Source organism: Homarus americanus, unplaced genomic scaffold, assembly GCF_018991925.1.
Source record: "Homarus americanus isolate GMGI-L3 unplaced genomic scaffold, GMGI_Hamer_2.0 scaffold26351, whole genome shotgun sequence".
Taxonomy (NCBI): domain Eukaryota; kingdom Metazoa; phylum Arthropoda; class Malacostraca; order Decapoda; family Nephropidae; genus Homarus; species Homarus americanus.
The window spans coordinates 3,666,129-3,681,812 of record NW_024724368.1 but is presented as its reverse complement, the minus strand read 5'-3'; the positions used below and the strand labels follow the sequence as shown (position 1 = coordinate 3,681,812).

The 15,684-nt window shown below is 45.2% G+C and overlaps 1 protein-coding gene across 1 annotated transcript in view; it reads right to left on the bottom strand.

Moving 5' to 3' along the window:
• LOC121864273 (leucine-rich repeat and fibronectin type-III domain-containing protein 3-like) overlaps nucleotides 1–9,642 on the bottom strand; it is a 75,407-nt gene extending 65,765 nt beyond the window's left edge. Inside the window, exon 1 of the mRNA XM_042363359.1 lies at nucleotides 9,602–9,642. Within this exon, the coding sequence (XP_042219293.1) occupies nucleotides 9,602–9,642 (41 nt within the window). The remainder of the gene's footprint in view (nucleotides 1–9,601) is intronic.
• Between the last annotated feature and the right edge of the window lie 6,042 nt (nucleotides 9,643–15,684).

Here is a 15,684-nt window from a genome sequence, read left to right as displayed (position 1 = left end):
TACCACCACCAGTTCACCCACTCACTCACTACTACCACCACTACCACCACCACCACATCACCACTCACCACACCACTACCACCACTATCAACCATTAACCCTACTACCACTCAACCACTATCAATACCACCACCACTCACCACACTACTACCACCACCACTATCACCACTCACCACTACTACCACCACTACCACCACCACTATCACCACTGCCAGCATTACCACCAGAACAGAAAGACAGACAGACGAATAAGAGAAAGCAAAAAGATAGACTGATAGAGACACAGAAATAAAAAATACATATTGTGTGATAAAGAGATAGAGAGGAGAGAGAGAGAGAGAGAGAGAGAGAGGATAGAGAGAGAGAGAGAGAGAGAGAGAGATAGAATAAGAAATGAGAGAAAGAAAGAAAGTGGTCAAAAGAGAGAGAGAAACAGAACGAACGAATAAGACAGAAAAATTGAAAGACATAAAATGAGACATGATTAGGAGTTGAAATATCATCATTACTACTACTACTACTACTACTACTACTACTACTACTACTACTACTACTTTTTTTTTTTTAAACGTGGCCTCCAGCCTCCAATAGCCACACCTTCGCCACCATTTATTTACCTTTAATATTAAATATCCTAATACATGAGAAACTATCCTATCTGTGTTAAATTAGTTGAGCTGCAGATCCATGCGGCATTCAGTGACTGTAGCCTCATAGTCAATATCTGCAGCAGTTGTCGGAGTAGGGCAGAAGCCTGTTCCCTGAGGCAGAGCAAAGCCGACCGAAGGAGAGAGAACTACTACTACTACTACACACAATCACTTTCATTTAGCTCTTTGCAATTGCACGCCCAGTCTGCAATTGTAAACACTGACCTGCTGAAGGCGAACTAACAAAGCCTTTATATTCACTCCAGTCTCAGTGTAAATTCGACGCCATATTGGATTTAATTTTTACGTTTCTATTTAGTTAAGATGCAGTAAACCGAGGTCGGAAGTCTTCAGTTATGAGGACAAATTGACGTAAGATTTTTTTTGAGATTCTTAGTTCTGGGTTGTATAGGTTGGTCATTTACCTGGAGAATACCTGTGATTATGGAGGGGGGCAGGTGAGGGTGGAGGGAGGGGAAAAGAGCATGAGGAACTATGGGTACACGAGTTAATTAATGAGAGATTGGTGTTTGCCCCAGGCTCTCTCTCTAATCGTCCGTCGAGGAATATAAGGTAAATAACCTCAAATTTGCCACCATTCAGAACAGAAAATGCGCATTACTCACTAAGGGCATTTAAGTGTTAGACAAAGGCTGTGGTGGTGGTGGTGGTGGTGGTGATGGTGGTGGGTGAGTATGATGGTAGTGGTGATGGGTGGTGGTGGTGGTGGTGGTGGTGATGGTGGTGGTGATGGTGGTGGTGATGGCGGTGGTGATGGCGGCGGTGGTGGTGGTGATGATAGTGGTGGTGGTGATGGTGGTGGTGGTGGTGATGATGGTGGTGGTGGTGGTGGTGGGTGGTGGTGGTTCGCACAAGAGGAAGGAGGTGAAGGAGAAATAAAAGAGAACGATTTCACTCTTTTAAAACACAAGAGCGTAAACAGAGGGACTTAGTCACGTTATATCCGGGACCTCACACCTCTATTTAACGGACTTTATGGTGAGGAATTTCCGTTATATCGAGGGTCCATTAGATGTGAAACCTCCATATAACAGATTATATTGTAGAGTACAGTTCACTATATTAAGGTGCATTAGATGTGAATACCTCCCTTTAACGGACTATACCCATTAAATTAGTGTCCGCTAAATGGAGGTTTTACTATAGATATAACGTTAAAATTATATCCGATAACACATAAATTAACAAAATGGTAAATATTCCCGGAGAAAATACTTCCATGTTAAATTTTAGTGGTGTTTATATTACCATTATAAACACGTTACCTTGCCGCCATCTATGTTGAGTTAATGTTTATGTCAACACAAATAAGCGAGTGTTTGGGTGGTTATGTAGGAACTATTAAGTGTCGTTTGTGTTGATGGCTCGGGTGGGTGGCTGTTTGGTAGTGTTTGGCGCCACCCAGGTTCGAGGGTCAGAGGGTAGTGACTAGTTAGGGGGGGGGACGGTGGGTAGCAAGGGGTGGTGGGTAGGTACGTCTAGGACACCCTGGTAACGTACGTTTCTAAATGTACGTATGAATGGTTCGTCTTACAGTAATGCGTTTCTTCACCTTTGCGACACTTACTATGGAGATTTTCAAATATCATAGTTACCCCTAAATCCTTGGTAAAATTCGAGGTCATATTACACATTAAGAGTCTAGACGCTACAACAGGGTGTTGGGGGTGGGTCAAAAGGGTGTGGTTAGGGCGCCAACAAGGCATGGGTTGATGACTATAAGGTATGAGTGAGGATCAGGGTGTGGCGAGCGTGGGTCACAGTGGTGTGGGTGGGAGTTTGAATACCAAGGTTGCTTAGTCCTTGCGTGACACACCCACACACTGAACGACTAGCGGTACTCTTCACACTTGGCTGACTGTGAAGGGGTTATGTCATCATACTCAAGGTCACAAGGGTTGTCATCATACTCAAATAGGTCACAAGGGGTTAAGTCATCATACTCAAATAGGTCACAAGGGGTTAAGTCATCATACTCAAATAGGTCACAAGTTGTCATCATACTCAAATAGGTCACAAGGGGTTAAGTCATCATCATACTCATAAGTGTTCACCGTTTGTATTCAACTCAGTCATCATACTTAATGTTATCAATTGTTGTAGTTTAAGGATTAAGTCATCGTCTTCACATGGTTTAATCATCATGTACACAAATGACTCAGAAATAGTAATGACGTGTTGAGTGTGAGAGAGAGAGAGAGAGAGAGAGAGAGAGAGATTAATGCTCTTACGTAAATCAGAGTTGCATTGACAAGCCAAAGGAACGCCGCCCGTACACAACCTGTAATTATGACAGTACAGTGATTGGTACAGTTCAAGATTTCAAGATGTCGGCCACTAATTACACCTCACATCACATCGCCTACGCCCCCCTCCCCCACTCTCCCCCATCCCCCCACACTAATTAAGCATTATGGTAAATTACTTTCACCTCACATGGAGCTCATAAAGGCTTCATTTGTTGGTGATAAGAGACATTTCACGACGGTACACGACCCCTTCCTAGGAGCTTAACAGGGCGACGTTATCTCCGGGTTGTGTAATGGCGACTGACTCTGTGCCAAGCCCTACTGTTGTGTTTGTTATGGTCTCTAGGCGCCTGTATGCCATTAGAAGCTGTACAAGTGGCCTACAGCTGCCTACCTCCAATAGGTTATAGTAGATCGGTAATTACAGGTGTGTGCATTGTGTGGACAGGTAGGCGGGGTAAAGCAGATCATTGTGTGTTGACCCACCCACCACCCACACCGACCATTTCCCCCTTGAGTACACCGTCACTCAATTTATGGATGACTAGACATTAAAAATTCACGTGGGGAAGCTGCTAGTCTCGTGACATTTACCAGGCACACAATAACAACATTCAGTTCACAAGAGAGGGAGAGTAGGAGGTGGGAAGCGGTCGTGGTTATGCATGCCTTCCTGAGTATCATTTCGAAAGTAGTCATCGAAATAACCAACTGTGGCGGATGATATTATTTAACTGACTCACAACGCTGCTGGATGTGAAGGAAGTCTATCTGATGATTCTAATTTGCGCGCGCTTTGTGTGTGTGTGTGTGTGTGTGTGTGTGTGTGTGTGTGTGTGTGTGTGTGTGTGTGTGTGTGTGTGTGTGTGTGTGTGTGATTATACCAGCATCACTTTTTTCAGGAATATTAACTGAAATTACTTAATCTATTCCTAATACCCCCTATACCTGTACCTACACCTGTAATTACTCTACCTGTGTCGTGTTTCTAGATTAATTACTGCTTAATGAAGTGTAATACGTCCTTAGGTTTGTTATCTTCATGTTACCGGAGTATGTTATGTTATTGTAGGCAGGTAATTAAATCGGTGCAGGTATCAAGGTGAATCAAGGTGAAGGAAAAAGCTAATTATTAAGTGTTGTAGCCTGTCGACATTCCGTTCTTCTTCTTCTTCTTCTTCTTCTTTCTTCTTCTTCTTTCTTCTTCTTCTTCTTCTTCTTCTTCACCAATTCTCTATTATTCATTAGTTTATTCAGCTCTTTTCGACAACTCTTTTTTTTTCATTATTTCCATCCACTCTTTCCTTTGTCTTTCGTGGTAATCCTCCTCCTCCTCCCTCCTCCTCCTTTCTCCAAGCTCTGATCAGGTGAACAGGTTGTAAGTTACATCATCAAAAAGCAGACCTTATTCAACCCTCTCCTCCTTCCTCCCCCTCCCTCCCTCCCTTCCCTCTCCTTCCCTCCCTCTCTCTCTCCACCTCCTCCTCTTCCTTTTCCCTCCTCCCTCCATCCTTTTCCTCCCTCATTCCACCTTCTTCCCTCCTTTCCTCCCTCCTCCCTCCCACCTTTCCCTCCCAGGTAGTCTAGGACCACCTGGTAACTGGACAGGTAATGAGAGGAGGAGTGACCCATCCCACCACTGCTCTTCCATCTCCCTCTCCCTTTCCTCTTCCCTCCCCTCCCCATCGCCCCCTTCCCTACCTAGCTATCGTCTCCCATCCTTGCCTGCGGGCGAGGAGAGGATGCCAAGGACAGCTATGGTCACGCACACACACACACACACACACACACACACACACACACACACACACACACACACACACACACACACACACACACACACACACACACACACACACACACCAACCATACAAGGCAAAGAGGACTGGACTCTCTCTCTCTCTCTCTACCCTCTTCCCTCCCTCATCTCTTCCCCTACCCCTCTTCCCTCCCCCACCTCTTCTCACTCTACCCCTTCTCTCTCCTCCTCACCCCCTCTCTCTCACCTTACCACACTAACCACCCAATTGGTATTTCCTGATCACGTTAACTATTTCCTCCCACCAACCCTCATACACCATCACCCCAACTTAACTCTAACCTAAGTCAGTGTGAGGAAGGACCAGGTCGCCTCACTCATATGGTGTCATACTAGTGGAGAAAATGACGTCAGTTTTGAGCTAAAACTCCTCCTGGCTTGATGCGTTACCTTATTCTCAGTTATGATAAATAGAATTGATGATGATAATAATAACAACAATAACTAATAAATAACAATAATAATAACACTAATGATCGTAATGAAAATAATAATAACAGCATTACCATAACTCATTACACACTCAATACCTTGCCATTACCTTCTGCCGTATCCGCTTGAGCGTGAACGACCTCAGTGAGAGACGAAAAACTTGACCAGGAGGGACGGGGGGGCGGGGAGGCCAGGAGAGTGACATACAGCCGGTTACTCACTCACATATACTCTCTAGCCACAAACACCTTCACTTACCATCAACATCCGGACACAGGTGAGGGATAGTTTACTAATATCCGGCCATCAAGGAGAGAGAGGTGTGGGTGTGTGTGAGAAAGAGAGAGAGAGAGGGTATAACTCAAACACCAAGGTTAGAAAAGTTCATCCAACACCTAGCTTCTGGGAGTCCCGCAAGGTCGGAAGTCATCACCTAATGTAATCTGATTCCCGGTACAAAATATTATGAAACAATCTACTTTTTCCTTGGTGTCTTGACATGTATTTAAGCTCCTGATAGTGAGATTGTTATAGTAAAGTCGTTTATTAAGGTTAGGTTAGGTTTGATGATAGTGTTGGCAGGAAAACGAAGAATTTTATAATCTAGAGTCGTCTTTCTGCATGACAAACAAACACCTAAAACTATATAAATATCCTTTGATTAATATTATCTTTATGAAATTATGATAAATTACGAAATATTAGTTTTTTCGTTCTGTTTATTAATTTATGTATATACCTGTGTTACTCGTGTAATTAAACGCATTGTCGAACCCGTGTACAGCCGAGAGTTACAGAGAGAGACAGTATCCACACAACCACCACAACACTACCACATCCGGCACTGATTCTTCCCTCCTCCCTCCCTCCCCCCAAAAGAGTAAAGCAGTGTTACCAGAACCTCAGAATCACCCCTCCTACCCCCCCCGTGAGGTCATGACTTAAACACTCACCATGGAGACACTTGAGAATTTCTTCATCATTGCACACACTTACAGTAAGACCCTCACAATTACCTGGTCGCTTCAGGTACACCGATACTGGAGGTCAGTGTTATCGGCTGTTCTTGTTGGTCATAATATCGGTTAGTGTTATGAGTCATTATATTATCGGTATGTCCTTGTCGAGAGATAATGTGTATGGTAGTATTTATTTACTTAGAATTATACAAGCTTGTGTATATGTAGGTGTGTGTGTGTGTGTGTGTGTGTGTGTGTGTGTGTGTGTGTGTGTGTGTGTGTGTGTGTGTGTGTGTGTGTGTGTGTGTGTGTGTGACAACTGTATTATTTTATCACTCCTCCATCCTTTCTCCTCCCCCCTCCCTCCCTCCTCCTCCCTCCCTCCTCCTCCCCTCCCTCCCTCCCTCCTCCCTCCTCCCTCCCTCCTCCTTTCCTCCCTCCTTCCCTCCCTCCTTCCCTCCTTCCCTCACTCCCCTGACACAGTTAGCCGGATGGGTGGAGAAAGGCAGGAGTCGGGTAGGAGTAAGGAAGGGAGTGAGGGAGGGAGGTAAATGAGGGTGAGGGAGGAGGGAGGAGAGGGATTAGAGGTGAGGACTGTGAGGGGTGAGGGAGGAGAGGGGATTAGAGGTGAGGAAGGGAGGACTGTGAGGGGTGAGGAAGGAGGGGGATTAGAGGTGAGGAAGGGAGGAATGTAAGGGAGTGTGGAGGGACACGGTGACCTTGAAGGGTCTCTGAGGCCAGTTGGTCCTCTCACTTGTCGGGCCTCAGGTGTAGGAGAGAGAGAGAGAGAGAGAGAGAGAGAGAGAGAGAGAGAGAGAGGCTGTAGTGTGGTGGTGGTGGAGGGTATGGGTGAAAGGTGGGAAGCAGCTGTCAGAGGGGCAGGCTGGCCAGGTAGGTAGGCGGGTTGGTACTCGTGGGGTTTACCTGGTGACTGGCTGGCTACACACGTGACTGGCAAAGACCTGACTGAAACCATTAAGGGCCCAAGTATGAGTTCCAATTCTAAAGGGCCCAGTCTTAGTGGGCCCCAGACCTAACTGGCCCCAATGATTCATATATAAAATAAAGCAGATAACAGGTTAACACACACACACACACACACACACACACACACACACACATAATATCACTTGGGTCAGCGAAAGGGAGAGTTGATTTAATGGAAGGGAGAAGGAGGGAGGGGGAAGGGAAGAAGGGGGGAGGAGGAGGAAGGAGGAGGAAGGAGATAGAATGGAGGAAGGGTGAGTTTAAGAATTATGTATAAGGTTAGGTTGGGAGTTAGGTTTTGGGCCTATAAGGACTGGGGCTGTTGACCTCACAGCTAATAATACCCTGGTGAAGTAGGTGTGTGTGGGGGGGGGGGTCCCTGGACACTGTTGTCCTAGCAGGTTAATGGGAATGTACCCTCTTCCCCTCATCACCTCTGCGCCCCCCTCATCCACCTCTCGCCCCCTCATCCACCTCTCGCCCTGTACCCACCACCACCCCTCACACCCTCCCCCTCCACCCCACCCTCCCCCTCACCCCACCCTCCCCCCCTCATCTCCCTCCCACCACCCCTCCATCACACCCATTCCCTACACCCCTCATCCACCATTCCCCCCTCACCCCTACCTCCCCACCACCCCCTCATCCACCACTCCCCACCCCTCATTCCACCCTCCCCCTCACCCCTCCCCCCTCACCCCCTCCCCCTCACCCACCCTCCCCCCTCCCCACCCACCACCACCCCTCATCCCACCCTCCCCACCCACCCCTCATCCCCCTCCCTGCCCCCTCATCCACCACCACCCCCTCATCCACCACTCCCCCCCTCACCCACCACTCCCTTCTTCAGGTATTCATAAGTGATATTTAACACTAGCGAGACGTGGGCATCCTTACAGACGAAGTACATACAGTGTCACTCAGGGCAGTCGGCAGTGGGTGTTGGAACTCTTGATGTCGTGATGGAAGTCATTTTGTTTTTTTACCTCCTGTGGAAAAAATATAATTCCCTCCCACCCATTAAATATAAATCTATGTTAGGTTAATTATATCAATTCTTTATAGCTGTACAGAAACAAGAGATTCTTCCTCGGGCGTTATAAACCTCTTTTATTTCCATTGTTCTGTTATATAAGCGTCTGTCTATGACCTGACAGACGCTGGTTACCGTGATGAGTATCTTTAAACAGAGGAAAACTTAACAGCTAACTTCCTGGTCCTCAGATCTCAGTTTACTGGGCGCTGGGCCGTGTGCCGTGTATATGCCGCCCGTATTAACCACAATAGACTAAACTCAAGGTCTATGACTAAGCTGAACTCTGCCATCAGGTAAAACGTATGTGACAGAGGCTCATCATCTCGAGTCTAATGTGACCTCATGGCTACAGAACACAACTAGAAAGCATTATATAAACCTACACCTAGTACGGGACACCTTCTGTTCCCTGGTGTGTGGCTTCGTGCGGCAGGCAGCGGCGTCCCGGCAACATGGCATTTTTTTTTTCATTTATTGGGCACCCCCCTACATCCTTGTGTAAGGTGAAGCGCAGAAGCGTTTACAGCGTCCAACAGGGAAGCATGCTAAGTTCATGCTTGCCTTTATGTCTCACGAGTTAAGGGCGTAGAAGCCTGAAGAGTCAAGGACGTAGAAGCCTGAAGAGTCAATGGTTTATGTCATCAAGTTATTGGAAGCTCCAACAACTCCCTGAATACGAATTCTCAACTTTCAACTTACAACATGTACCTGCTTTACTGCTAGGTGAACAGGGACTAATGGGGGCCAGGAAGTAAGTCCAAACAACTTCCACCTGCCCGGGAATCGAACCCGTGACATCTCACTTGAGAGGCAAGAACGGTACGCATAAGACCTCAGTGACGTTACCCTCTGACCTCACAATCATAGAGGGACTCACCGTATAACTCAGGCAATATATACACACTCCTTAATGGCGAATTATCACCACCCTAACTGAAAATAATTAGAATGAGAAGAGAGACAGACACGCACACGCTGCCAAATTACAGTATATCCTGTCGTTCGCTCTCGGGGTTATTAGAGCGATATAAAGTCATCAAGTGAACTGGACAAAAACCTGTGTCTCACGACGTGTAGCGGCAGACGACCAGGAAATGATGTGTGTTAAGTGTCACGAAGGGGGTATGGGGGGGAGGGGGGTGACACTCCTCCAATAATTCTACTTGTGGGTACAATCATACAGGGCACGGGTACACAACTAGAAAATGCCACGGGGGAAAAAATGAGAGTAATTATTGCCAGGATCCTGAACATTTCGCAAATAGTGCCTGGGTGTGGGCGGTAGATATGGGCGACAGTTATGGGCGGTAGGTGTGGGCGACAGGTATAGGCGGTAGGTGAGGGCGACAGGTATGGGCGGTAGGTGTGGGCGGCAGGGGGTGTCCCAGGGTCAGTCAGGTCAAGACGTGAGTCAGCTGGGTGTGTCGTGCCGCCCTGTCTGTGTTTACCTGGGCGCCGCACCCTGCCGTGGTCCTGGAGCTTCAATCATGGTCCTGGGTCACACTCACCTGCCCCTCTCATGGTCCTGGAGCTTCAATCATGGTCCTGGGTCACACTCACCTGCCCCTCTCATGGTCCTGGAGCTTCAATCATGGTCCTGGGTCACTCCCTCACCTGCCTCTCATGGTCCTGGAGCTAATCATGGTCCTGGCCACCCTCACCTGCTCCCTCCTCTCATGGTCCTGGAGCTCAGGTCATGGTCCTGGGTCACACCTCACCTGCCCCTCCTCATTGTCCTGGAGCTCAATCATGGGTCCTGGGCCACACTCACACCTGCCCTCTCATGGTCCTGAGCTTCAGTCATGGTCCTGGGTCACACTCCACCTGCCCTCTCATTGTCCTGAGCTTCAGTCATGGTCCTGGGTCACCCTCACCTGCCCCTCTCATGGTCCTGAGCTTCAATCATGGTCCTGGGTCACCTCACCTGCCCCCTCCTCATGGTCCTGGAGTTTCAGGGGTCATGGTCCTGTGGCCCCCACCTGCTCCCTCTCATGGTCCTGGAGCTTCAGCTCATGGTCCTGGGTCACACTCACCTGCTCCCTCTCATGGTCCTGAGCTCAGTCATGGTCCTGGGTCACCCCTCACCTGCCCCTCTCATTGTCCTGGAGCTCAGTCATGGTCCTGGGTCACCACCTGCCCCTCCTCATGGTCCTGGAGCTTCAATCATGGTCCTGGGTCACACTCACCTGCCCCTCTCATTGTCCTGGAGCTTCAATCATGGTCCTGGGTCACACTCACCTGCCCCTCTCATGGTCCTGGAGCTTCAATCATGGTCCTGGGTCACCCTCACCTGCCCCTCTCATGGTCCTGGAGCTTCAGTCATGGTCCTGGGTCACACTCACCTGCCCCTCTCATTGTCTTGGAGCTTCAATCATGGTCCTGGGTCACACTCACCTGCCCCTCTCATGGTCCTGGGGATACAGTTATGACCCTGTGACTTAATGAAGGGCTGAGACCTGACGAAGGACCAAACCAGGGAGTAACTGTTTTTCCCCAGGCCATGTACTACAGATATCTGGCTGTCATTCTCCAAACCGTGTCCACTTTTTACTTATCTCTGTGCATAGTTTTATCCCCACGTGCAGTCCTTTCACCAATACTACTACGATCACGTACAGCTCATCTACCAGTACTACAACCACCACTTAGAAACGATCAACTACTTTCACGACATCCCGATCGTAGAAAACCCTCATCTTCCACTACCATCAAGACGGCCAGAGTCACGTACACAGACCGTCCATTACCGAGATTATCATAGGTATCTCATGTGAGCCTTATAATGGACAGTTCCCACTCCTTATAGTGTAATGGTGAAAGTTAATGATGATGGCGGGAGTCGTGCATATCACAGCTAGATAAGATGAAGTATGTTAGTTGGTTATTTTTTGTTTTTTTGGTACCTTACCTATCAAGCACCCTTTACTAACCTACTCATGTTAAAATAATAATAATAACTTAACTCACTGCTGTATTTGATAACTGGGGTCTTTTCAATAACACACATTATTTTTTGTTTTTTTGGTACCTTACCTATCAAGCACCCTTTACTAACCTACTCATGTTAAAATAATAATAATAACTTAACTCACTGCTGTATTTGATAACTGGTAAATGACAATAAGCCTCATTACTGTGGGTGGAGTTTTATCTTTAACCAAACGGGACATAAAACTTAGCTTAAAAGATGAGGAAAAGTACGCGATGTGATGTTTACATTTGCTAAGTACTAGTTATCTGCCGGACTCTCCAGGGATAAACTACTGGTATAGTCCTTGGCACACTCTTCGCCTGGGTAGGGAGAGTGTTTATTTATTATTTTATGCTCCCCTTACGTTTTACTTGAATGCGTGTCTTGTCGAATTTGCCGCCCCTTGGCCGTAGTTTATTTATACAAAAATTTATATTGTTGGAGCAAAATATGGATGACACTCAAAGACGGGTCATTATTTTATTTTAGATTTAACGCATTATGAAATGTTGAGTTTTTGGTTTTTGATGCCTGTTTCCCATTAATCGGAAGGTAACAAAATATTTTTCTTCTGTAATAAAAATTCATAACTACAGTAATTACGGTGCAATAGGAAAGTAAGTTTCTCTACATTGAAATTGGCTTCTACTAAAGTATGGACGGGTATAATCTACTGTACAGTGCTTATGTAGTTGTTTGAACAGATATTAAAGTTACTCCAGTATTTTATATGTTTATGCCATGGCTCAAAGAAAACGTTTCCCATAACAATTTACTGTTTGAGGGTAAACTTTTATAATACCGGTTAGTCCCATCGTGCAGTGCACTTGTTTTTGATAAGCTTATACGGTGAGGAAGAGCTTACTTTATCCTTTTCGCCACTGATAATATACTGCAACTACATGCTAGATTAAAAAAAATTATTTAATATATAGGGCCGTTGTCAATTATCACCCCTTTGGCCCTTGAATATTTGGACCCCTTGCCGTCCCTTTGACCTTATTCAAACTTTGGGGTCGGCCGAGTATAACCTCCTCTTGTTGACGTATGGCTACCAATTATCGTTAAAAGATTCAATACTAACACTTTACTGCACACTACTGAGGATGTAGCGGTGACGTTCATGACGACACAAGAAAGATATGAAGCTTGCCTGCCCGAGGGACGCACACACACACACACACACACACACTGTTGACAAGTACTGGGCATGAAGTGGCCCAAAATGCACAGTACTACAGTACCTGTACACTGTACCTGCTCCAGTGTTGGTCAATTCTGGTCTTGAATGTGTTCTCACTCGGTGCCGCCACAGCGCTCTCCGACAGATTGTTCCAATAAAAAGTTTCGCCAGACAATTTTCTGAACTTGCGGCTTCTTCGACCTTAAACTGTAACCCTAGTAGGTAGTAGGCAGCTACCAAACAGGGAGGTACTACCGCCTGGGAACATATTGGAAGCGCAATGTGTTGTATAATGGTAGACCCTACTGCCATATGGCATCACAAAAATTGTGAGGGCAAACTTTCTTTGAGTGAGAATTGTGAACTCTTGGAACAATCTGCCAAAGAGTGTTGTGATGGCATCGAGTGTGAGCTCTTTCAAGACCAGACTTGACCAACACTGGAGCAGGTTCAGATATATTCAGGAGCCGGTGCATGCCCAGTACTTGCCAACAGTGCGTAACAGACGTGCGCGTGATCCAGGTATATGCTGATAACCACAAGGAAAAAGAAAACACGAAGTTCCCAAGCGCTTTCGTGTAATTCACATCTTCAGGGGTGAGTACAGACTAAGTAGAAGTGCAGAACAAGTTATATATATACAGAGAAGGGTGAAGATTAGTAGGGTCATTACCTATACTTGACCTCTGTGGACTTGATCTCACCCTCCTCTGTATATATATAACTTGTTCTACTTCTTTAACTCACCAAGATAATTACACGAAAGCGCTAACTTCGTGTTTTCTTTTCCTTGTGGTTATCATATATATATATATATATATATATATATATATATATATATATATATATATATATATATATATATATATATATATATATATATATATATATATATATATATATATATATTAGAGTGGAATTTAAAAACCTAAGTATAATGGTGGGTGCACTACAACATGGGTTGTACAGTAATATGGTTGAACGAGAGGACAGAGCTTTTAGGATTATGTCTAGTTGGCAATTATGTTTATTGCAATGGTAATTAATTATTTATTTACATGATAATTTCCGATAAAACGGTTTTGATGGTACAATAAAAGCAGGTACTGTAAATACAGTAAGTGTTACAAGAAGTATTAATACTTCGACAATAGATATTTTTTTAGAGATGATTTAAAGCAGGGGTTCTCAACCAGGGGGGAATTTCCCCCCTCAGGTTTTCAGGGGAGGGGGGGGGGGAAACTGATACTAATATGGAAAAAATAAAGGATTTTCAGTATTATATGCATATTATTTGGAATGCATTTTTTGAGGCAGACAATCTTGGAAAGGAGGGGGGAATGACATTCTGACATATGGTGAAACGGTGCATGGGGCAAACAAGGTTGATAACCACTGATTTAAAGGAAGGGAGCGTAGTCTTTGCTCGGATGTGTGAGGGTAAGTTGTTCCACACCTTCACACCATGATATTTTATGGAGGTTTGGGACTGAGAGGAGTGCATGGGGGGGGGGGGTCTTCGTAGCTCTGGGTGCCTTAAGTTGTATCTCTGATTATTCCGGAACTGGAAGTAATTATTGTCAAGCAAGTGATTGATAGATTTGTAAACAAAGAGGGCACAGCAGTAAGTGTTAATATCCTCGAATTTTTAAAATTTCAATTTAGCAAATTTTTCGTTTGTGTGATCTGTTTTTTTTTCAAGTAGGTCATTGTCCGTACAATTCTCTTTTGTGCAGTAACCAGAGATTGTGTTTTTGAAGAGCCAGAGGCCCCCCATAGTGTGTGACAGTGTATCAGGTGCTGGTAAACAATATCATGATATATTTCTTTCATTGCTGTGAGAGTGAGTGACTGTCGAGTGTGATACATGATATCGCACTGTTTATTGATTTTACTGTGAATGGCTTGTATGTGGTTTCTCCAGTTAAGTTTCTCATCAACAATAACTCCGAGGAATTTAGTATTTTGTTCGCGTTTGAGGACTATATTACCAAGGTACAGGGGTTCCAAGTCTGGAGGTAAGTTTTTTCTTCTGTGAAAGATCGTGTAGTGGGTTTTCTCGAGGTTTAAAGTCAGTTTATTACGTATTACCCAGGTCCCGACTTTAGTTAATTCAGTGTTCATAGTTCTCATCAAGGAATGGAGGTCTGAGTTGCTGGCATAGAGATTACCATCGTCTGCAAATAAGTTGTATTTTATGAGTGAGCTGGCGTGGACTATGTCGTTTATGTACAACAAAAACAGTACTGGACCGAGAATTGAACCTTGGGGGACTCCATACAAGATTGGCGAGGAGTCAAATTGGTGGTTATTATAACAGACATACAATTGCAGGAAGTCAGTTGTATCTCCTCCTCTGACAACACAACATAATTATACAATATATCGTTTCTCACTCTTGGTGTGTGTTGTTGTTGTTGTTGTTTTTTATTTCTGTGTGTATTATTTGTTTTTGAGTTCAGGCCCCAATGTGGGTCGGTGACCTGTGCCCGGATGGGCTAATCCCCGTAAAAATAGTAGAGCGGATATCCGCCAGTTCCAGGTATGACACTCGACTTAGTATTATTACTGCGCTTCAACAACGAATGTCTTCAAACGCGTAGCAAGGTTAGTAATACACTAGGCAACTGCAGGCGTTCTAATCTCTGGGTAAATAGTGTAATGGAAGGGGAAAAATATGCTTTCAAATTGTGTACTCTCACCCCTACCTGGGTCTGGCACGTCTCCAGACTTGCATATACAGCGTGACTCGATTATAGACTACCAAATACATTTGGCAAACGATCCAAGGTGCTATGTCGACAGTATCATTCTTGACGTATTTCTATTTATTTATCCTATTCTCTTATTTGAGTCTATTTCACGACGCCAGAAAGTAACAGTGAGATAGAAATGCAGGTACAGTACTGCACCTAGTAGCGGATGCAGGGTACACTACACGGCTGAACCTTTTAATCAGTTACTAGTTTCAGTGAACGCGTCAGTTTATCTTAGGAGCCCGTGAGAGGCTGAGTGTACGGGAAACCTTCTGTGGTGTAAACACCAGATGTTACACTGTGGAAGCTTTGTGCTCAAGAGTTAAAAATTGAATCTCCAGACTTGTTTGTTCAGTATTACTTTACAACATCAAGAGATCTTTGGCAGCAATTACTAATTGTCGTCGGTGGCTGAATATATTTCTGTATTGCATATTTTTCATGAGGACTGAGAGTATTAACTTGTGAGAAGTTCCCAGCATTTCGACTACTTCATCGGCCTTATCCCCTTGTAGCCTTTGGTTTAAAAAATGTCTTATTGTTATTCTGGTAGCCGGGTAGTGGTGCGCGGAGCTAGACTAGCACGTCTTATACCACCCCCCTGTCTCCTCACCCACCACA